The following is a 23,025-nucleotide window of genomic DNA, read 5'->3' on the forward strand; positions in this document are numbered from 1 at the left end:
GCAGACTCAGATCAACATCACATGATATTAACATGTATCCACAGGAGCTGCCTTCAAAGCAGAAAGCAACATTGAAATGTTTTGCTTGTCGCTATTTTTTATATCCCCTTGGCTAAGCAAGATAAGGATTAAGCTATTTACTGTTGAAATTAGTGAGTGGCTGATCATTTACACCAGCAACATGCTTTGCCTGATTAAAGAGATGGCTTTAATGCAAGTTTGCTGATCTGCATCTTGTCCTTTGTCATTTACTGTACATTGTTATTTTGTTTCACTAGAGGCTTTATCAGTATTGCCTTTGCTGTGCAAAACTTCAAGAATATCCTCATACCTGGCATATGGCACAGCATTAAACTGTTGATTCAGCTCTTCTACTTGAAGTCCTTATGAGAGATCCGAGCATACTGTTTGCATTTGGTCTGCAACGCAACTTTATGTAAGAAAAAAAAAGGAATCAGATTCCCCCACTGTATTTTCCATCTCCTCCACTTTGCATCTGCCTTTCACTGGCAGGCACCACAACTGAAAGTAAGAGAGCTGAATTGAAAAAGATTTCAGTTAATGAGGACTATACCTCAGGTTTGATTTGTACTGAATCCACCCTTTACTCTGATTGACAGACACTCACAGGTAGGGCAGACGGCCTATCGCAGCAGACAGAGTCTGAGCAGTCCCAGTCCTGGAGGAACGGAGATGGACCTGCTTGTTATGAGGGAGAGACCCAGGAGAGGCATCCGCAACAGCGGCTATGATGTGAGTCACATGCCATCACCCACTGACCCTGTCCCCCAGCGAGATGCAATTAAATTTCCTAAAAGAATTCATGTTAACCATACTGAAAACATATCATCTACTCTAGCGTGCTTGAAAAAGTAACACTGTGATGGTACTTTCATTATTATTAATTTAAAAAGCTTGTTGCCAAATACAGATGACAACTACAAGGGCAATTAGCTAAACGTCCACCAAAGCCATGCCCTGGAGCCCTGCACGGGACTGTTTTCTAATTCTAATTTCTGTTTTATAATCTCATACCCGTAAACATTCTGACCATACAGAGTTCATCTTTAAATGATTACGTTTCTCCTGATTGGTTTTGGCATACTTGTGTTTTGGTAAAACAGCCCCCTCTCCAGCACAACAGTCTCAGTTCAGGTGGAGAGTAGTACTGCAGAACTGGAGAAAACAAGACGTTTTTTCTTAAACAAAAATCTCCAAAATTATAATAATTTCAGATTAAGCTCTGTGAGAAGTTGATTAGAGAAAAGCTACTGAAACACTGTGTGGTGTTAAAGTGTTTTGTGTGAAGGATATCACCCTCGCCAGACTGCTTTTCCTTTCTGTCCATTTCACGTTAATCAGAAACATGGCAAATCAATACTTTAAACAAGCTCTTTTGTGCATTCTGTGTTTGCCAAATTAGACTAGATACTTGAACATATCAGAATCGATGGAGAATCTAATTTTATCGGTACATTTGGTTGGCGGGTCATTTAAAAATAAATAAATAAATAATGTCACTGTTTTCAATCAAGTAAAATGGAATGTAAAAATAGAAAAGATCATTATCAATCAGAGCTTGTCAGTGGCCATATTTCCATCGCTGAGCTAGAAATCTGGCATATTCTACTCAGTTGTGGTATCAAGTATGCTACAGCAAGCCTGAGGAAGGGAAGTGGTTCATTCATAATTAAAAGTTAAGATTTATAAGGTCCTGTCGTTTTGATATGTAATGCGTCTCAGGATGGCTGGTTTATGCCTCCACTCTTTTATTGTTCCATTACGACTCTGTGTATGGCTCTTTCTATCATGAAGTCAGAATACCAGTATGTGAGCTCCAGAGAGTAATTGAGCAGACCATTTCTAAAGAGTGTTTTGAGCTGTCCTTTTGTAAAAAATATGAGCAGCGGTAGAAATATTTCACTGAACTGTCACTGACCTGCCAGCTATTTGGACCAGTCTGAGCAGGAGAAACACAGGTGTGACTGGCTCTGGTATAGCTGTACTGGCTCACTGGCATGGCTTATTGGGAAGCTTGGGACGTATGGTAAATAGTGTTACGAAGTAAATGTGTCAAAGCCTAATTCATGTACCAGCTCTGTGCTCGATTTATTGTTCAGTCAGTCCACAAAAATAAATAAATAATAATGAAGAAAATTCCCCACCCTCTAGCTGCTATAATTTTCACCTGGGGGCGGCTGTGGCTGTGGAAGGTTGGTGGTTCGCAGCCTACATGTCGTATCTTGGGCAAAATACTGAACCCCAAATTGCTCCTGATGCTGCGTTCATCAGTGTATGGAAAAAAAATCCTGATGGTAGCAGGTGGCACCGTTTAGGGTAGCCTCTGCCACCAGTATGAATGTGTTGAAGCACAGTGTAAAGCGCTTTGAGTGGTCTCAAATAAATGCAGGTCCATTTAAGGGCTATATAAGTACAGGTTCATTTACCATTTACCCTAGGATGGAGGTCAAGTGTTTGGTCATGAATGTGTGTGTGTGTGTGTGTGTGTGTGTGTGTGTGTGTGTGTGTTTATTCATACTAATTGGCAGGAAGACTTATGAAACTTATGAGACTCTTGTGAGAGGCGTCATTGAGAGTTCTTTGTTCAGGGATGAAGGTTAACCTCTACTTCAGTCATGCCTCCTTTCATAACTTATGAACCGTTTGTCATAGAGCCTTGTGGAAGGCGTCATTGGATTTGGCAGAGTTCCTTTTTCATTGATGTGATTTAGTCCAGCCCCCTTTACTTAAGCCCCGGAGGTCAAGTGAGGCTGTGTGTGTGTGTGAATGCATGCATGTATGCGGTCACAGCTAATGTAAATATACATTTGTTTTGGCTCTTGTGACAACAGGGTGCTACACTGAGCAAAAGGCCAAAGGTTTTAACATTACAAACTTCTGAATGATATTACAGATGACTCTTGACCAGCTCTACAAATTAGGTTATACAGACAAATACTAATCCCTTTATACTGACCTCCCGTTGTCATGACTCTTGGTCAGTTTGCCATTTGCTGTGGCTAAACTCTGAGCAGCCAACTGTTCAGCTCTGTCACAAATATGGCACATTAGCTGCCAGTACGAGCTACATGGTCCTTTTTCAGAACTCCTGGCCCTCTTGATTATAAAAGGTCTAGTGTGGCTGCAGGCCCCTTCACTGCAGATGCGAGCCTCATCCGCTCCGTGTTGCAGGGCGGGCTGATTTATGAGGTGCACTACGCTAGGTCTCCTGTGGCTACCCTTTATTCGCACAGGAAGTAGGACAGCCTCAACTCATATTCATTTATCACTGAATATAAGGACTGGATAGATGGAAACAGAAGGAAAGAGTACAGGGTCTGAAAAGATGGAGGGGCTTTGAAAAATATGTGAGAAAGAGGGTGGGAAAAATACAGTGAGGTAGCAGATTAATAATTAAGATGACGATGCAATAAATATACATGTGATACAGGGTGATGGCTAAACCATGTATACTGAAGTGAAGATAAGCAACAGAGAGGGAAGATACAGAATAGCATTAGAACACATACAATAGACCTCCAGGAACTGCTTAACCGTTGTTGGATTGCTGCAGAAAAGTGCAGGTTAGCACTCACTGAAACAAAGAGCCTGGTGCTTCTGGCTGAACCTACTGTGACCAGGCAGTTACACAGCTGGATCACACTCTTCCAGCTGACTTTTCTCAGGAACTCTGCGTAACATTAAACAGCCTCTTCTAGCTCAGTCAGCACCCTGTCAACAACCCACTGAGAGAATGACAGGAGATGTTATAGAGCTTGTAACTTCCCAGCTTTTTCAAGGTGCATCTGTTGATATCTTGCTAATTCAGCAAGGAGAAGTTTCATTTTCTGATGTGTGATGCAGCTGTAAATCAGAACATTCCCATGTGGCCACTGCTACAGATTCACCCACTTAAGCCATATCCATAATCAAATTTAAGCACTTTTTGTTATCAATTTAGTTTACCAACATTCAGGTATGACATGATGAATGATATTTTGGCGATTAGAAAGGCAGGTGTGGCGAAGATAGTTTAATATGCTATATACACGGTTGCCCATAAAGTTGGAATAATTTTGTTTTCAGACACAATCCTCTGTTAATTGTGGTTTAATTTTCATGGTGATATGTTTAGAAGAGATTTATTCATAAAAATTTTGAGAAGATATACAATTGATAATACAATAAATCACATTGTTACAATAGTTTAATGGAAAGAGGTAAAAAAATATGTTATTACAACTTTAATGGCGGCCTTGTATTACTAAAAAATTATATTTAATAATAACAATAAAAATAATTATTTTATCTTATTATAAAAAATAAAAAAATCATACAATTTGCTGATGCCCCTGGTGTCCCCAAAATCACTGTTGTTTATACTGTTTCTAAGTATTGTGTTGAGTCTCAATTCATATCCTCTTGTGAATGTGTTTGTACATGTTTCAGACTGAGCCTGAGTTGATCGAGGAGACGAATGTCGACCGTCTAATTGGGCCACGGGCTGCATACATGTATGGCCGGGGCTTGAAAGGCCACTCGGAGACATCCACTCTGAGCTCACAGCCGTCCATTGATGAAGTGCGACAGCAGATGCACCTGCTGCTGGAGGAGGCATTCAGCCTGGCTTCAGGGGGGCAGTCCACATCCGGAAGGCACTCCCATCACCACAATCCGCCTCCTGACCACTACAGCCCCGCGCCGCCTCCCCTCCCCTATGCAGACGTGGTGACCAGCGCCCCGGGTACAATGAGCTCTGGGCGGGGAGGCCTGCAGTGGGTACCATCCTACGGCTCAGAAATATATCAATGCAGCCTGCCCAAACCGGTAAGTTGGATGAGATTTTTCCCCTCTCTTAAGAACTGTGTTAGAGTTTATGTAACCTTAAATGCCTTTCACTATCTCTTTAAGGCCTTTCGCTTCACCCAGCTTCCTGAGATGGCCATGGGATCTCCTCCCCCTTTACCGCCTCGCACTGGACCTCCTCCTGGGACCTCCTTAAGACGGTAAGGTTTGAATAGGTCACACACACACACGCACACACGCACGCATGCACGCACGCACGCACGCACGCACACACACACACACACACACGCATGCAGACATAGACAATCTACACACTGTCTGTAGCTTCCCAAAGCCCATTAGATATTCCACATTTATTCACATTCAAATTCATGTTCTGGGACTAGATATGCACCAGGTAATGTGCTGTAGCCAGGGTGATTTTAGGCCTTGTTTAAATTTGAATATTGAACTAGTGCATTGAGAGATGGCAAGAATGTCAATGAGGTACAGAGTTTTCCACATGGAGTGTGTCTGCCATCTAGTGGTACTGACAGGGTATTTCAGTAACTCTTCATTTATGTCTCTCCAATCTCCATCCAATTTAGTTCGACTTCTGACTTGGGGCCTAAGGGAAGGAGCTCAGAGACATCTGTCATTGAAATGCAGAGTCAACATGACAACAACCCATATGGGCCAACAACTAGAGCAGCACTTCCATCTATCACTGCAGAGCAGCCTGTGTCCAACTACTCAGGTAAGCATGCAAGGAGACAACTCTGGATTTTAAAAGAAACACATAATGCACTTTTCCATGCCAGCATACATTTTTCAAGAACAGTAAGACGTCCCTTGACAAAAGTTCGTCAGTGAATGTAAGCCTCTCTTCTCTTCTCTGTAGGAAACCCAATAACAGCCGTCTACGCCATCCCAGCCACCAGGCCCGGCTACTCAGAATACTTTGTTTCCACACCAACCACCTCCTACCACAGTCCCTCCTGGATGTCCTATCCACCTGAACCTGAGGATGTTCCGCCACAGTGGGCAGACTCTGTAAGGGAACCTACTTTGCCTGCTTCGGAAGCACCCGATCCTATTATCCTACAATAACTATATGAATAACTAAAGATGAACAATTTAAAGAGATAGAGTAATGTTTAGTTCACACTACACAACTGAAGTCCTGATCAGAGTGCCAGATCAGAGTCAAATTGGCATATATGTGCTCAAGTGCAGTGTATCACATGTTCAAAGTAGAGGCTTGCCACTCGGTTGCAGAAACATTCCAGAGTGCAAGAGGTTTAGGGGAAAAATAGGCATGGGATTGTCTGTGCAACTTTTTCTCATTCACAACTGGTCACATACAGAATCTTGGTCAGGCCCCTTTGGCATCACTTAAACCTCGATGTGTAGCTCTATGCTTCGGTTTTAGGCAACAAAACATATGAACTTAGGAAAAGATCATGGCAATAGGAACAATACTTATGTGCTGTATTTGAACAGTTCAGTGAGCTGACGACGTGAGCTGAAAGTCGTGTAGTGTGAATCAGGCAAAAATGTGACCAGCTGTCTTGATCAAACTTGGGGATTCCCGGTTTTCAAGCATTTGTCCCAGTGCATTTGTCCCAGTGCACCTCCATGTCTCTGTAATGTAATTAATAATTAAACCTTTAATTATCGCAAAATAAACTTTTCTAAGTGACTATTGTGAAATTTCTTGCAGAAGTTAAGTTATATCCAAAGTGCTAAAAGTGTCCTTAGCAGAAAAGGAAAAGTAATTTGTTTCTCCCTTGTTAGTGTAATAGTAAGTTTAGACTCAATCAGTAAGTATTGTTAATTTCCAATAAGACAGTTTTCTAGCTTTATACAATCCAGAACTCCTGATTATGTAATTTTCAATATAATTCAGACTAATAAAACAAACAATATATAGCTCACTAATATAATAGCTCACCCTTACCTCCTGGTTTATCCCATTGCTTCTGGTCACTCTATGGAGCCAGAAAGTGAGCTACATCACTGCAACAGCCAGAGCTAAAAAGGAATAAACACTGAGAAACACAAAGTAGGAAGATCAGTAGGGAAATATATCTGTTATGTGTAGGCGAGATTGTCTCTGTATTAAAACATTGTCTTTTTCAGACCATCTCACTATGGCACTGACATAAGTCCTCCTCCTTCCTCCTCCGCTGTTTTTCATTAAAATTAGAACGGTTCCATTCGTCCTGTCAGATCTGTTATAACCCATGTGACCCTCCCCTCCCCTCCCCTCCCCTGCACAGGAGTCTCCTTGTTTGTATGGAATGTTCTCTTTTTTTCCCTGTCTGTTTGCCTGTTTCAACCAGATGCCTTCACGCAGTGTCTTTTTGCAGAACCAGTGTCATTTAGAAACCATTTGCTGATCTGAATTTATGGCTGCCGTTGGACACAACAAAATACCGGGGTAGTTGAGCACATTTCCTAAATGAACACCTATTTTACTTTTTATTACTTTTTTCTTTTTCTTTTTGTGGTGTAAATCTGACACTTCGATTTTTTATCAACATTCAAATGTAGTCCATTTTGGAGTTCAAACACAGTTTGAACCAAAGTCCATTTCAATATCATAACACTCACACAGTAGAGCTCCACACTCATCACTTTCCCTGTAAGTTTTGTTCATTCATAATGATGTTTCCCTGATACAATTGTGTATGTTTCCCTTATCACCCATTTGATTCTTTCTAGAATAGTGGTGCAAGAACAAATGTTCACTCAGCAAAATAAAAACCTATCGCATATACTGTATCCTTCTAATTATCTAAATTGGCATTTTTTTTCGTGGGTAGTAATAGTATTATGAAGTTGCTGTAATACTGATTTCATGTCCACCCTGTTTTCCAGGTGCCCCTGCCTGGGTATGTAGAGGCTTTTCCTCATCCTCGCTACCCACAGGGGAGCCCCACCAGGCTATCCCTGCAATACAGCCCGGCACTGGAGCAGCCGCCCACTGCTCCTAGCACAGCATCCCAGCAAAGCCTGCCCCAGGTGGTGAAAAACATGGACAGCATGCCCCTGAGCAGCCTCTCCACCTCTGCACTTGTGCAGGCGATCCGGCAGGAGGTGGCCAAGCTGGCAAAGAAGCAGAATGACGTCTTTGAGTTCTAGTTTTAGTGTGTGTGTGTGCGGGAGATGGTTAACTGTGCATTGGTCTTCAACAGAAGCATACAAAGACGGTGCTCCTTCAGACTCATTTTTGATGTTTGTACTGTAAAATGGACTTTACCCACTGATTACCCACTGATTGATTTCTTCTCACCGTTGGTGTTTTGCAGCTCCTGACTTAAAGAAGCAGAAAATATTATGTTTTATTTTTAGAAAAAAACCCTGCCATCCTCAATCGATGATGTCCCAAGTAACTACATACATCTCTTCTTTGTAGATATGTCAATAGGATACGCTAAATATGGAAAATATAATTTTTTCCAAGATAAGACATTTTTTTGTGAATCAGAATCAATTGAGAAGAGAGAAAAAGTAGCATTATTGTCTGTACTGAGAGGGCCAAATGCTTCCTGTCAGATGGTATAAGTATAAACCACAGTGTATATGAGCATGTACAGTATTAGGACATCATGTATCTTATCTCGTTTTATAGACCGTTAGCTTCAACAAAATGGGCTACATCAGTATCCGTTCATTCAAGCATCCATCGCACAGCAAACTACCACTTCACAAATCTTCAGTTTCTTTTAACATCACATAATGACATAACACTTACAACAAACACTGACTGTCCTTGATTATCTAATGATTTTTAGAGATTTAAAGTACTTCCTAGTAAATAACAAATGGTCTAAAGAATATATATAGTATGTATCTGCCTTTTTATGTTCAACTCCTCTTCAGTTGCATCCATTGTGATGTAACACATAGATGGAACTGTTTGCCTTTACAACATATGCGTCTAAAATAGAAGAGAAGCTATCTATTTGTTTGAGTTTGCACAAAGTATGTTGAAATGGTTGATAATGAGTGAATACTTAAAGGGACAGTGCACCCCAATATCAAAATACACATTGTTCTCTTATCTGTAGTTCTATTCATCAATCTAGATTGTTTTAGTGTAATTTCCCAAGTGTTGGAGATATAATTAGCTGACCTTGTTGTGAGCAGCTTCATGTAGGAACTATACTAAAGAGAAAATAGTCTCTATGTAAAACTACCTACAACAATTCAGTGGATTATATTGAGTAACAGGGTTATGATTTCACCAGACACCACAGGCACAGTGCCATATAGTTCTATTATATCTTAAAGAAGCCTGACATCTCTATGACCCATGTCTCCAACACTTGCAAACTAAAACAAAACAATTGAGATTGATAAATAGAACTACAGGTTCTTCTACAAGAGAAAAATATGTATTTTTGATTTTGGAGTGAACCGTCACTTTTAAAACATTTACGTAACTATCTATTTTTTCTTTATTGAAGAAAACCACAGAAGCACTTTGGCTTTCAGAAACCCACCCGAGAAAGTTAATTCATATTTGCACAGAGTAGCAGTTTTATATCTCGCCCAGTGGTTTTAAGATGCACAGATGATTCAATGCACACAACCCCGAAAACCTTTGTGACAAAACAATTCTGTTTGCTGCTCGGAGTAGTGCCACAGTTTCTTGTAAAGTTGAACTATAAAAACTTGTTTACTGGCCTTAAGACATCTTTATGGTCTCAATGGGTGCATTTCATGAGTACAAAACAGAGTTCATGTAAACTATTGACCTAATAAGAGGTCCCAGATCACTACTCCTGTTCTAAGAAGTTATAAGTGCACAAACCTTTGTGGAACATTGTGAATGTCTGCCAGAGAGTCAACTCAGATTGAGTGTTCAGCACAGCACTTTCGGAAGCAGTATGCTCAATGTGAATATATCAGTGTGGAGCATAATTGTATATATACAGTATATACTGTAGACTGTATGTATGCAGTATATGTTGTGGAGCATGATTACGTCCTGGAATCATCCAGTTTGTAAGGTGCAAAGAGCTTAAATGCTGAGGCAGACACTAATCTTTGAAAAGCAAATGTATTTATCGCAAATTTATTTTAATTCTTCACATGAGTCACCAATGTCAGTTATGTTTCCAATCATCCACACAGGCATGAGAACATGACAAAGGCAACCACGGATAAAAGACAGTAATTAAGGGTTAGGACCCAGACATCCAATGTGATAGAAAGTGCAATATAAAGTGCTGACAGAATACAGTTCTTTGATAAAAATGCAATTAAAGTACATGTTAAACAAAAGACAGAGCTTTCAGAATGCTACTAGAATAAAGGAGACTCACGCTTCCAGTAGTATTCCAGCAGCAACATGAAAGAAGGAGGTCTACTCTTTATTTCGTGTTAGATCAAGACATTCAAGCATCCGGCTAATCTTTTTGATCACATGCTTTAATATCTTGAAGCCGCACTTATTTGATCTGAATCACTTAATTGTCCACCTTAAACAGCTTTTTCACCTTATTTTATTGCCACCACACCAGGGCACTGCACAAAACAAAACTATAAAGCATTCAATAAAACTCCCATGAAACAAAAGTCATTAAATCACTGCACACATGAAAGCAATTCATCTCTCTTGGAAAAGACTCGTACTCATATTTCACTGTGGCATAAAAGCTTTCAATAGGTTATGATGAATTCTTAATGCAGAATTGCTGGCTTGGGGATGGAAAGTTGGACTGACTGCAGATGAGTGCATGTAGGCCTATAGCAGGGGTGCTGTAATATGTTTGCACAAACATTCAGATGCTATAGATTGCCTACTTTTAATATATTATTGCAAATCACATGGAATGCTTTGCTGATTATTATAATCAATGCTGTCATAAGACAGATGGCAGATGTGACATATGAAAGACAACTATGAGTGAAAATGCCTTGAAATCATTATTTTCTTTCATAGAACAGTATTGCTTCCACAGCAGTCCTGAACGAATTTACCCTTTTTGCATTCTGACTTTTGAACGAACCCTCCCCCCGTCGCCCAAGAAAAGTTATTTTATACTCATGCCTGTTGGTGTCTAAGTAGGTATAAGGAAATACTGTATGTCTTAAACTCAACAAGAACTTTGTTGTTGCTTGTTTTCCCGATATTCCTTTTACCCATTATTCAGAGGAGCACTTAATGTCTTAAGAACTGTACGAAATACAGTGAAACCATTTTTTGTGTATACCAGAAGTGAACACCTTTCCACATTCTCATGCTGGATAACTGAGAAAACTTAGCATTCTTAAATACAAGGGTTTTAGGTTGGTTTATTGGTTTAGAGAAATGAGTATTTATTCTATAAAATGAATCATGAAGTGAGCTAAACCTATTAAAAAATCTATGTCTTTTTGTCTTCCTGACTGGTTTCTCATTTCCTTTTTCATCTGCTTGATCTTGTTATATTTGATGTTCCTCAGAGATTGATTTGACAGCGAGACTGTGGGGCAGATGGAGAATGAAAGAAATATTAGCCTACATGATTAAAATTAAATAAAAGGTTTTATTAGAAGAATCAATCATCAATCCGTGTGTTCAATACCTCTTTTACTCTGCATGCCATGTGTCCTGATGAGCAGTATAAAACAAGTTAAAGCAAGTGTTGCACTGCTGCTCCACTCATATAGCCTTCTCTGGTATTTAGTATGCTATTGTAATACAATTTTACATCTAATTAGTAGTTGGATTGATTATTATTACCACCTATTTACACCACAGGGACTTTAAAAGTCTTTTGTATTTCAAAGCATAACACTAAAAGCTCCCTTGCTCCAGGAGGCAGATTAATGATTGAAGACGAAGGCATTTAGAGGTCGGTATTTGTGTACTGTTAAATGACCTGCTGTCAGCCATGATGCTGAAGTTTCACTGAGACGCAGAATACACACACTTTTAGGTATTTTGCTGTACTGTAATGACTATAAGAGAACTCATTGCATTCACATATCAGCTCTCACTTAGAGACTGGAGTTAGTCTCATAACTTGGACTACTTTTCACCAAATGTCCTCATGAATTTTCACTTTCCAAGAGCACTGGTTCGGTTGCTTCAACGGCTTCCAGTGCTCCTGGAAACAACTGTTACCCACATACCCTCTCCTACTGTACATAATACTGTTTCTTGGGCACATCTGTAATGATGCTCTATTTGTTTGGCCTGGTTCCATTCAGCCCTCAAAATTTTTTGAAGGATGCACACAGATCCAACTGAGTCCTGATCCTCTGGTTCATTAGCAGCTCAGCAGGTGTGGCTCCAGTATTGATCTAGAGGCGTGGACTGATATTTCAGCAGAAACCTAGATGACTTTGTTTAAATGCCCTCCTGCTGATGCCATATTTGAGCACCTGCACTGCATGCTCAGTGCAGCCACTGGATGATGATACCATGGTGCTGCTGTTACATGCTTGATAACATTCCTTTTAAGGAAGTGTTTGAAGTCTGTGTACAGCAGGGATTCTGTGGGTGAAGAAGACAGTTCTTAATTTTACCAAAAATTATAGACAGCGCTGGGTGAGCTTAGAATGCTCAGAAGCACCATACCCAAAACAAGCCCTTAAAAATCGAAATTAATTCTCATCCGTGGTCGATTCAGCAACTGTGGTTCTGCTGCTGAAATAGTTTGGTTAGTTGGCATGCGTGGCATGTCTGACTGCAGACTCTAAATCTGCACCCATTTTTCTCACCATCAAAGCTGCGGGCCTTCATCCTTGAAATCTCTGGGCCTCATGAAGTTCCTTCATCATTATTTGTTGTCCTTGCGGTAGAATCATCAGCCTGCTTCCCCACAGGATGCAGCCCCCCACCACTCTCATCTCGTGTTGTTTTCTCACATAAGGCTGCCTGCCAATCAGGGTCCATACACGCCGAGTGGGTCTGGATAAATGCTAAAAGATTCACGGTAGATCCTCCAGCTGTGACTTCTACATTCACTTTAGAAAGTTTACCTTCAGTGAGGGTGTGAGGCTGTTTACTCAGTACATTTTAACTGATAATTTTTACTTTGATCTTAAATGCATTTTAGTGGATTTACATATTCCTTCTTAAAAGTACCAGTCATTTTATTTGCGTATGAAGAATCCTTTCCTCCCTATTAGGTCTTTCTTTTGTGCTTCACAATTACTCCCTAATTTTGGAGCCACATAACAGACTCCCTGATCATCAGCTCCACCTGCACCCATTGGAAGACTAACTGAAAGAAACATCACCTTACCAGAAATTAAAAGAAAGGGTTTGACGTCCACTGAACCTATAATTCCTTTAAAGGAGCAGTGTATAAGATTTAGAGGGATCTGTTGATTTTTTGTTTTATTGGGACCTTTTATTCCCTTTCAAGTTAATGTAGCACTAAACTGGATGTAGTTGGCTTGACAGGCATAAGCCTCTAGTGTGCTTGCTCCATGGGCACAATGATGAAGAAAATCTGGGCAATCCCACACATGGAAGTTGGGTATATAAGGCAATTACACATCTTTCATAGGAATAAACCGGCTCCTGCCTCCAATGCACTGTCCAGTTCTCTTTATAAATCTATGGCACACACAACCACAAACACTAGCTCTAGAGAGAGCTTTAGAGTTTATTCGAGTTACTTGGAGGCCACCATATTTGTCCAACACGCTTGGAAAGGATAAGGTAGGCTACAGTTTTCTAACCTCATCGCTGGATGTCACTAAATCCTGCAAACAGCTACAGAAAATCCCCTATTTATTCCTTCGGAGTATTGGCTGTTGTAATCTCAAATCCAGCCACCAGTGGCAGCACTGAGTGCAGTGCAGTGAGTTGTGATGATCTAGTAGGCGAGCGAGGAAGAACCGTGCACCATCAAGTTACTTCTGTCTTTAGGAAACCACTCCCTCTTCGACCAGGTGAGTTTATTGTTTTAACATTTTCTACAACAAATTTTATGAATGCCGAATCATTACTAGGCTTGAAACTGGCCTCGACAGAGATAGTGCTGTTTATAGAACATAGACTGTAGGAAAGAGGAGCATTAGTGGTTTCATGTGTGAGTTTGAAAATTATATAGATATGCTTAAACTTGTAAACACTAACTAAAATGATATAATAGTTTATTTTTCTTTCTGTCTTCATTTTATTTTTGAATTTATTTCTTTACTGTTATATATTGTTATTATTTATCCATGTAAAACTAATTAGGGCCACGGGGCAATCGCACCGAGCACTGGTCCCATACAGCAATAGCTGTAGGGACCAGTGCTCGGGGCAAATGCATCAATAATTATATTTATTGATGCATAAATAATTGCCTAACAATAAATACAAAATATATAAAGCAATCTATTTATATATTCACTTTTTAAATTGAATAACTGACATGAATACATTTTTCTACAATATTCTAAATTATTGAGATGCACCTCAGACCCAATATGAATTCTGAAAGGATTTGTGAAAACGCAGTATTGGGCTGATTTTCAAAATAAAAGCCCCACAAAGTAACTATACTTTACAGTTAAGAAGAATAAAAGCATGAGGTGAGTGTGCCTTGACAGGAAACCCAGAACAGGGCTGTTTTTCAAAATATAAGCCCCACAAAGTAAATAACGCTTCATAGTTAATCAGAATTCAGTAACTGTGTTTGAAATGGAAACCAAGGCCAAGGCTGTTTTTCAAAGTAAAAGCCCCACACAGTAACTATATCTCAGTCAGTCTTTAGTAGAATAAAAGCATGAGGGGTCAGGAAACCCAGGAGAACAAGAAGTTGTTGCAAAAGAAATAAAATCTTAATTATAAGTTCCTTTGAAAATGCCATTTCCAAAATAAAAGAACTATTTATTGTCCTCATTGATATACTTTACAATATTTATTTATTGTGCCTTTAATTTAGCAGGGGATGGACTCGATCCATCGACCTCTGGGTTGTGGGCCCAGCACGCCTCCACTTAGCCACTCCGCTATTAGTCATCAATACTTATTTAAGTAAAAGTATTGTTAATTGTTAAACACTCCAGAAAAAAAAAGTGTTGTGCTGAGGAAATGTACATTATACTCAATTTATCCAGAGAACAGATACATATGCAGAGAACAAGGACGTTTTTTTTCCCTAAACTTCAAATCAAGTGCTTTTTTTTGTGCATTATCTTTCAAAATATAATTGAATAATTATTAATTTTAAATGCAAAATTGCCAAAAAAAAAAAAAAAAAAAATGCTCTTGGGATGTTGTCCTTTCAGATAGTTTTAGGATTCATTTCATAGCCTTATTTGTTCATTTATTTAATTATATTAGTTTATATTTTATATATAACTGTCTGTTAATAATTAACTTCAGTGAATATTAAAAATAAAAAAAATAATCATCAGCCCATCATGACGTGATGAGGGTCACATGTTGATTACAAAACAGTATGTAAAATACCATTTGGAACGTTTTTTATTCTGTAAATTCATTTTGTTTATCAGTTTAAGTGTTTTTTGAACCATTGCATCATAATGTCACAATATTATACCCTCTCTATTAACCCGGGCTTGGGACCGGCACTGATGCTGCACCAGCGTGTCTCATCAGAGGCTAGATTGGTTTATTGTTTTTTCGAAATATATACTATATATTTGCGGGTAAACCTGAGCGATCCAGGAGAAAACCCTATGTTTTTTCTAAATATATAGCCGACTATATATTTACGGGAAAACCTGAGCGATCCAGGAGAAAACCCTACAGTAGATACTTTTTTCGAAATATATAGACTACTATATATTTGCGGGTAAACCTGAGCAATCCAGGAGAAAACCCTATGTTTTTTCGAAATATATAGCCTACTATATATTTACGGGAAAACCTGAGCGATCAAGGAGAAAACCCTACAGTAGATACTTTTTTCATAATATATAGCCTACTATATATTTGCGGGTAAACCTGAGCGATCCAGGAGGAAACCCTACGTTTTTTCGATATATATAGCCGACTATATATTTACGGGAAAACCTGAGTGATCCAGGAGAAAACCCTACATGAGAAGCATGTGTTGAAGCAGATGGTGCAGAGGGGGAGAGGAGTTTTTTTTATAAATATATACATTGGGCCAATTCAGAGTGTTCAATTAGCCTATATATTTATGGGAAAACCTGAGCACCAGGTGAAAACCCGACATGAGATTGTCAGAGAGGGAGAGGGGGAGAGGAGTGGAGGAAGAGAGAGCTACTGACAGGCAGCAGCCTCCTCAACCACTTTATCGTCATAGACAATCCTATTCTTCTCCTTCTCTTTCTTTTCCAGCTCCTTTTCCTGCATTTTCCTCTTCATTTTCTGCAGCTCCGCATCTCTGTCATCGACCTTCTTCTTGAAAAACAAGAAGCCTTTCCTCTTGCTGTATTGGTCGAGAGCGATGTCCTGCCAGATCTTTGTCTCGGCCAGTTGGTCCATGAACCTCTTCTCCAGGAACTTGCTGTCTTCCCTCATCCCTCTTTCCCTGGCCTCCCAGCTCTGTTCTTGTTCTGCTAGGTCAGTGTCCCTCTGCCGGACTTGCTCCATGACCTGGTTATTATTTTTTGAACGACAATGCAAAAAAAAGCTCTTGATTTGAAGTCTAGAAAAAAATGTCCTTGTTCTGAACTTCACTCTGCATATTTATCTGTTTTCTGGATGAATTGAGTTTAATGTACATTTCACAATTAACAATATATTTTTACTTTAATAACTCTTGATGACTAATAGCAGAGTGGTGCAGTGGAAGCATGCTGGGCCAAGAACCCAGAGGTCGATGGATCGAAACCATCCTCTGCTGAGTTTGTAATCGGAGGGTTAAAATCCCATAATGTGCTGATTTCTAACTGCATTTCCAATGTATTGTTGTTGAAGTGTCCACCGTTCATTTGTTTCTAGGCATGAAAATGTTTTTTTCTGCATAAATTTAAAAGCATTCTCACAGCTCACATCACATTCTTACATTATATTTTTTACACAGCCTTTAATCTTTGTGTTTCAATTATTTAAAAAAAAAATGCTGGCCCTTACACTTTCCTCTCCGTGTCCTTGTATTTCACTGCAATATAAAAAAAATTCTCTGTAAATCTAGAAATAAAGAAACATAAATATATATAATAAATAAAGAAAATCAAGTTGAATTTCCTTTTTAATCGGAATAAAATTGAATTTATATGTAATCACTTTTCCAAGTGCACATAAGTGTCATGAATTTTGGAAAATAAAAAGTGTCTCCACATATTGTACATTTAAGCTTTGTGTCGGGCCGAACAACGGCCCTTATAATACAACATACCACGGCCTGAAGTGAGCTACTGCTTTTATAAAACGGTTACCAACTATGGTAATAATAAAGTGATGGACATATTCCATTTTAAACAGTGTCTATTAACAAAAATCATCCATAAAGGATTTTTCTTACAAAGAAATTGGTCCTCTTGGTCCCAAACAGCAATAGCTGTAGGGACCAGTGCTGCACTACTGTTATACTGTGGATTTTTTCTTCTTCCTCTTCCGGACGCAATTTCATCCCGCTACTAGTCCTAGAACTTGAAGAGTTGCATGACGGTTTGATCAGGATCCGTGTGCTATTACTTTTCTCTACAGAATACGAAATCTGCCCAAAATTTTGCATTGAAAGGAATAGGACGGCCGAAAAAAAAGGAGCGAAAAAGAACAATTATTGGAGTTTTTTAAACGTCTACTTCTCCGGCATAATTTCACCGAGAGACTCCATTTAAACTTTAAACAGTAGACACAAGTGTATCGGTGTATTAATCCATGTTTCGATAGGTCATATAGTTTTTTATCAATCCCTGTTCAATGACCATGATCATTTGTGGAGAAATTCTGAGATTATAATGGGTGTGTATTACACAGAATGTTCGTGTCACAGTGTGTGACATCATCGCCAGAGTGTAGAGGGAGAGAAAAAATTGTCAAAAAATTAATTTGAAAACTGCACTCCAGGCCGCAAATTCCACTCTACAGAAATAATTTATACATAGAAAACATAGGAAAATTAGTTTTCTCACTCACAATCCTCTGGTAAAGCTGTCAGAGTTATAGTTTGGGTGTAGGACGCACAGATGCGCCACCAACACGCACCAACAGCCTCATTGGCTCCCATATTAAAAATGCAGGAAGATTTCTGAAAAAGGGAGATGTTTGAGGCCAGAAGTTCCAGTCCATGATTTTAATTACACACACACACACGCACAGGTAACTTAATGCGATTTTCGCTACACACACACACACACACACACACACACACACACACAAATGCGTGCGTAAGAGCACACACTCCTTCAGATACACGTTTCACACACACACACACACACACAGACACACACACACACACACACACACACACACACACACACACACACACTAATATGTAGCATTAAATAGTAATTGAAATTACATTTACAGTTCCAATTAACGTTCAGTCCAATTTGCTGTTACCCCCTAATTTAGTTAGCTAAACTGACCCTTGTCAATAATTTTTTTAGTTTTATATTTATATATTATAAAATAACCTAACAGATGGTATGTCGAGCTGGGCTTAACAAACCAAGACAGCCATTTTTAATTTCTAGACCCAAACTGCTCCAGTTAGTCTGCCACACTCACACACACACACACACACACACACACACACACACACACACACACACACACACACAAACTCAACTGAACCAACACACGTTTTGTTTTGACAAGCTGCTGCATAACTGGTCAGCATATAGAAAGCATAATCTCAGTATTCTCATTGTGTTTTCTGAGGCCACCATATAAAAGTGTCACCTGTGACACACGTACAGAAGCAGCCATCAGGATTTCATATGGCAAGCATAAATCTCATCCAAACAGCCAGACATGACATGTAGAGTGATGACTCCAGATACCATCCTGATGTGACCGATAGCACCACAGCCACTGACAGATAAAATACTGTTGTGTCATTTTGACTTGAGTAGATACACCAGCATAGAAACTATTTGACAGCTGAGCAGTGAACCACAAGAATGTAGATCCAGATATAATATTTTATTTTCCATGGATGCTGTTAACAGTTGCAATCCATGTGAGAAGTATATTTTTAATGTTTCTATGTACTACTTATAAACCTTTTTTTCTATATTTTTCCAGAATTTGTAGGGGTGGATACCCTCCCAAATGAGGGAATCTGTTATGTACGAAGGCAAGTTAATGGCTCTGTTCAGGCCCAGAGTGGGACTCATTTTCAGGCCGGGAGTTTCATGCCTCAGCCCAGTATGCCCGAGGAGGTGGACCAGCCAGCCACATGTCAACTAACTTCCTGCTGCTGACCATCAAGCTTGCCACTGCTGTACTTTTAACGGGGTCGTCTTTTGTAAGTAAATAATATTATTACATCATTCATACATTCATTTATTATCCTTATCCGCACTTGGATCTTGGGGGGCTGGAGCAGATCCCAGCTGACACTGAGAGAAAGGTGGGGTTCACCATGTCATTCACACCTACGGGCAATTTAGAGCACCAATTAAACATAAGTGCATGTTTTTTGGACTGTGGGAGGAAGCCGGAGTACCCGGTGAGAACCCACGCTGACACGGGGAGAACATGCATACTCCACACAGAAGAACTGACATTGGGCGAGATTTACTACAAGCTCAGTGCTCCATGGGTACTTCCACAAGAACAGTTTTTTTAAGGCGCCAAAAATTCTGTCAAATTTATTTGACTTTGTCAAATTTGACAAATATCAAGGAAATGTCACCTCCAACTATATATACATTGTAATACCCTGATGCTTCAATAGATGTGCTGGACATTTGAATGGTTTCCTATTTGAATTCCCATATATATGAAAAATTAAAAAAAAGCATTTTTAACCGATTAAATTATTTATATTTAGATTAAATGTCAACAAGGATGAATCAACTAAAAGCTCAGTCCTGCTCACATATTTTTTATAAACTTGAAACTACTCAGCCAGTCTCCAGGATAAATGTTTTATCCGAAGATAAAAAAAAAGAAAAAAAGTGTGTTGATTCAATGTTTTAAAGTGCTAAATGAGTTAATGTGTAAGCTTATCTGCACAAAGGTGTAGATAAGGTCTTGCCAGCACCACAACCAGATTGTTCCATCTTTGTTTGTCTCTTATGTGTCTGTTTGTACAAATAGTGCCGTAAATCTGTAGTTCAGCATTTTCCCACCAGGGCTCAGCCTACAGCCACACAAACAAATGTTCTCTGTCAGTGAACGTAGCATATCCTTATCTAAATGGTAAATTAGCCTAGTCAGAACATGGCTAATTTGATTTTCTACCAGAGAGCAAGAGCTGTGCATTCACTGGGTGAACAGTCTTGCTTGAAAAGTAACATTGGGTGGACAAAATAACATGAACAGCAGTCAATAATGCATGATATACTGTGGTTTAATACAGTAGCCACCTCTTTGAAGTTAGTAATGTTCCAGTTTTGATGATATTCTGGATGATTGTTGCTGATTCAGCTGTGTGTATTTGTGAGGCTTAAGTCTGCTTTGGTGCTGTGTCAAGATGCATTAAATTAAATGGTATACAAAAATATTGCAGCTCTTAGTTCACCAGGGGTAGACTGTAAAGATCATAAGCTCATGGGTTAAGCCTGGGCAGTCATGAGGCTGATATAGATAATGATATATGCCAGAGGTAGATTTTGCACATATAGTGGATTCATATTTCATTATTTTGACTTCTTTGTTCAGCTATTTAACCGAACCTGCTATTATTTCACATGTGGCTGTTTATAATTAATCTTCCACTTCAAAAAATAAGGAATAATTAGGAGAAAGAAACTCATGCTGTTAGTAATATGCTTCTTCATGCCAAATTGGACAGAGTGATAGAAGTAGTATAATGTGGTGTTCTATTGTAAATGCTGCATGCAACCAGCTAAAACCTGGCACTGCCACTGTCAGAAAGAAAATTGTTTGATAACGTAGCATTCACAAAATATGGCTCCATATCTCTACCTAATCTTGTTGCCATTTCTACACATTGCAAATCAGTTCTGTGTTTCTGCACACCAAGAGTGTCTCAATGTCTGTGTCGAGGGAAATAATACATTAGTGTTTGAGCATTTCCTTTGAGATGTCTACAGTCCTCTGCTTGTCTGTTTTGTGTGCCATTTATATCCATCTCCTTATGATAAGCTCCATTTTAATTCATCGATTTGTACAACACTTGTAGAACGACTCATGCTTGTTTTTGATGATGTCTTCTCTCCCAGGTAAAGTGTAGATAGTTAAAGCCTAATTTGGCAGCTGTAATTAGATGTGATCTAATGCTGAAGGTCCATTATCTCTAATAAAGGCTATTTAAAGTAATTATAGTACAGCCTTCTTGAGCAGACATCCGCACAGAGATTAAGTAATTACCACAATGGTCAGTGCAAGGACAGGTCAAGGAAACACACTTGAAAGTAACAGTCTCTGACACTAAAAGGACTGCTGCCATACTCCGATACTCAGGAGTGTACTTGCATTTTCACATCACCCTCAAACTGGATTTAGACTGAGGTGCTGACTGGAAGCCGGGGGAAATAGACGAGGCTTGTGAAATGAAGTGAAACCAGAGATTCTCTGGTCAGAAGGTCTTGATGAGACAAATGAGACAAATGATAAATCACTTCACCCTTAAATGATCTAGTGACAATGGATATCCGGAAATATAGTCTATCCATATCATTTGATATGGGTGAAAGTGACACATAGTTTTCCACTGACTGAACCCCAGTGGTGCAATTTTAATATGTGAACTCGGTGGGTGGTGGATTGAAAGTCAGACTCCAAACCAGACTGACTGAGTCTCATTAACTGAGGCGCCTCTGAACTACACAGTGGAATAGAACATTAAGATTATTTTATTGCCTGTCGTGCCTCTGCAACAGATGCTCTGGTTCAAATGAATCATGCGTGTACAGTAAATAAAGCTTTAGCAACTTTTTTTTCTGTGTCAGCGCACTTGAGCTCTAAATAGATAAACCTCTAGGGTTTTCATAACAGCGGTTTCTGTGTGGCTCAGCCTGCTATATCATGTAATTCTATTGATTATTTCTCTGCCTACTCCTGTCGGTACACCTCTGCAAAGTCCAGTCCACATATGTTGTCCACCTCCTCAAAAAATGATCAGACCACTGCTGTGACCTGGTTACCGTGACTGTAAAACTCTCTGTGTTCTTTGTTTTAGCATTACTGCACAAGATGCCTCTTTAAAGTCAACCCCCTTCATTTGCTGCTCTCTCTGGTTGTACTGGCTCTGTGAAGACACTAGGGGCTGTCCAAGACACTTAATCATGCAGATGATAGGTACCTTACTGCTGGAGGAAGGCAGTCAGCTGGAGACTTTTTCCTCAGCATACATGAATGTATCTTACACAGATACATTATATTAGTGTATGCTTGACCAACACTTCTTTTCTTTTTTTCTTCTTTTCTTTCTTCTTTTTCACCAAATGGGCATCTGCACGCATAACCTAGGTCAATACAGTCATTTTTTATGCTTCATAAATTGTTTTTTTATATGGCCGCAATCACTTTTTATCTCGAGTATGAAATAATTAAAAAAAAAAATTTTTTATCACCCACCTGTTTGTTTTGTTTTACTGTCTATAAAAAACATGCATGTCCTTTAAGGGAGCACAGTGAAGAATAAGCTGAACAATTATCTCACTGCCTGTTGTTAGAGGACAGGACAGTGCAACTTTTAACACCTTAGCATTTCTCTGCAGATTTCCGTATGAATACAGAGTCAACTGAGGACTCAAATAGTAAAGTTTATCATTTTTGTTGAATAATACTGGTTTAATAGTAATGGTCTAGGTTGATAGCTTTTATCTTCTGGCAGAGAATAATTCATGATAATTATTGTCCGTTTTTGACATTTGTGCAACCCAACTGATCTTTACAATTACTTATATTGTATTGGGGTAGGGGCCAATGTCTCTTCAGTGGGTATTTAGAAATCAAAGCCAAAGTATCTGCATGCCCAATGCCAGCCGGCTCTAAAGGATAAGCAGGTATAGCTAATGGATAGATGATGTTTAAAGCCTGATTCATTTTTATCTAATTCTGCTTCACTCAGGTGCTCCAGCTATCGTGCTCCATTAGAATACTGTTAACATTTTCTAATGCACACTTAAGGAAGAGCAAATGGAATGGAGCCAAAGGTTTAAATGAATATGTATAATTGGTATAATGCAATTTTTACATCATGGCTGGATAAGGAG

General features: G+C 39.2%; 1 protein-coding gene and 1 non-coding gene across 2 annotated transcripts in view; both read left to right on the forward strand.

Annotated features, from left to right (window-relative positions):
• kiaa1549lb (KIAA1549-like b) overlaps positions 1 to 11,279 on the forward strand; it is a 73,097-nt gene extending 61,818 nt beyond the window's left edge. Inside the window, exons 17-22 of the mRNA XM_059353081.1 lie at positions 621 to 753; positions 4,450 to 4,827; positions 4,912 to 5,006; positions 5,394 to 5,542; positions 5,687 to 5,838; positions 7,669 to 11,279. Of these exons, the coding sequence (XP_059209064.1) occupies positions 621 to 753; positions 4,450 to 4,827; positions 4,912 to 5,006; positions 5,394 to 5,542; positions 5,687 to 5,838; positions 7,669 to 7,932 (1,171 nt within the window). The 3' untranslated portion in view covers positions 7,933 to 11,279. The remainder of the gene's footprint in view (positions 1 to 620; positions 754 to 4,449; positions 4,828 to 4,911; positions 5,007 to 5,393; positions 5,543 to 5,686; positions 5,839 to 7,668) is intronic.
• A 5,217-nt stretch (positions 11,280 to 16,496) lies between these two features.
• trnal-aag (transfer RNA leucine (anticodon AAG)) lies at positions 16,497 to 16,568 on the forward strand. Its single transcript has one exon. It is a non-coding gene; the product is annotated as a tRNA-Leu (tRNA).
• Positions 16,569 to 23,025: the final 6,457 nt, after the last annotated feature.

The sequence above is a fragment of the Centropristis striata genome, chromosome 2 (genome assembly GCF_030273125.1).
Source record: "Centropristis striata isolate RG_2023a ecotype Rhode Island chromosome 2, C.striata_1.0, whole genome shotgun sequence".
Taxonomy (NCBI): Eukaryota; Metazoa; Chordata; class Actinopteri; order Perciformes; family Serranidae; genus Centropristis; species Centropristis striata.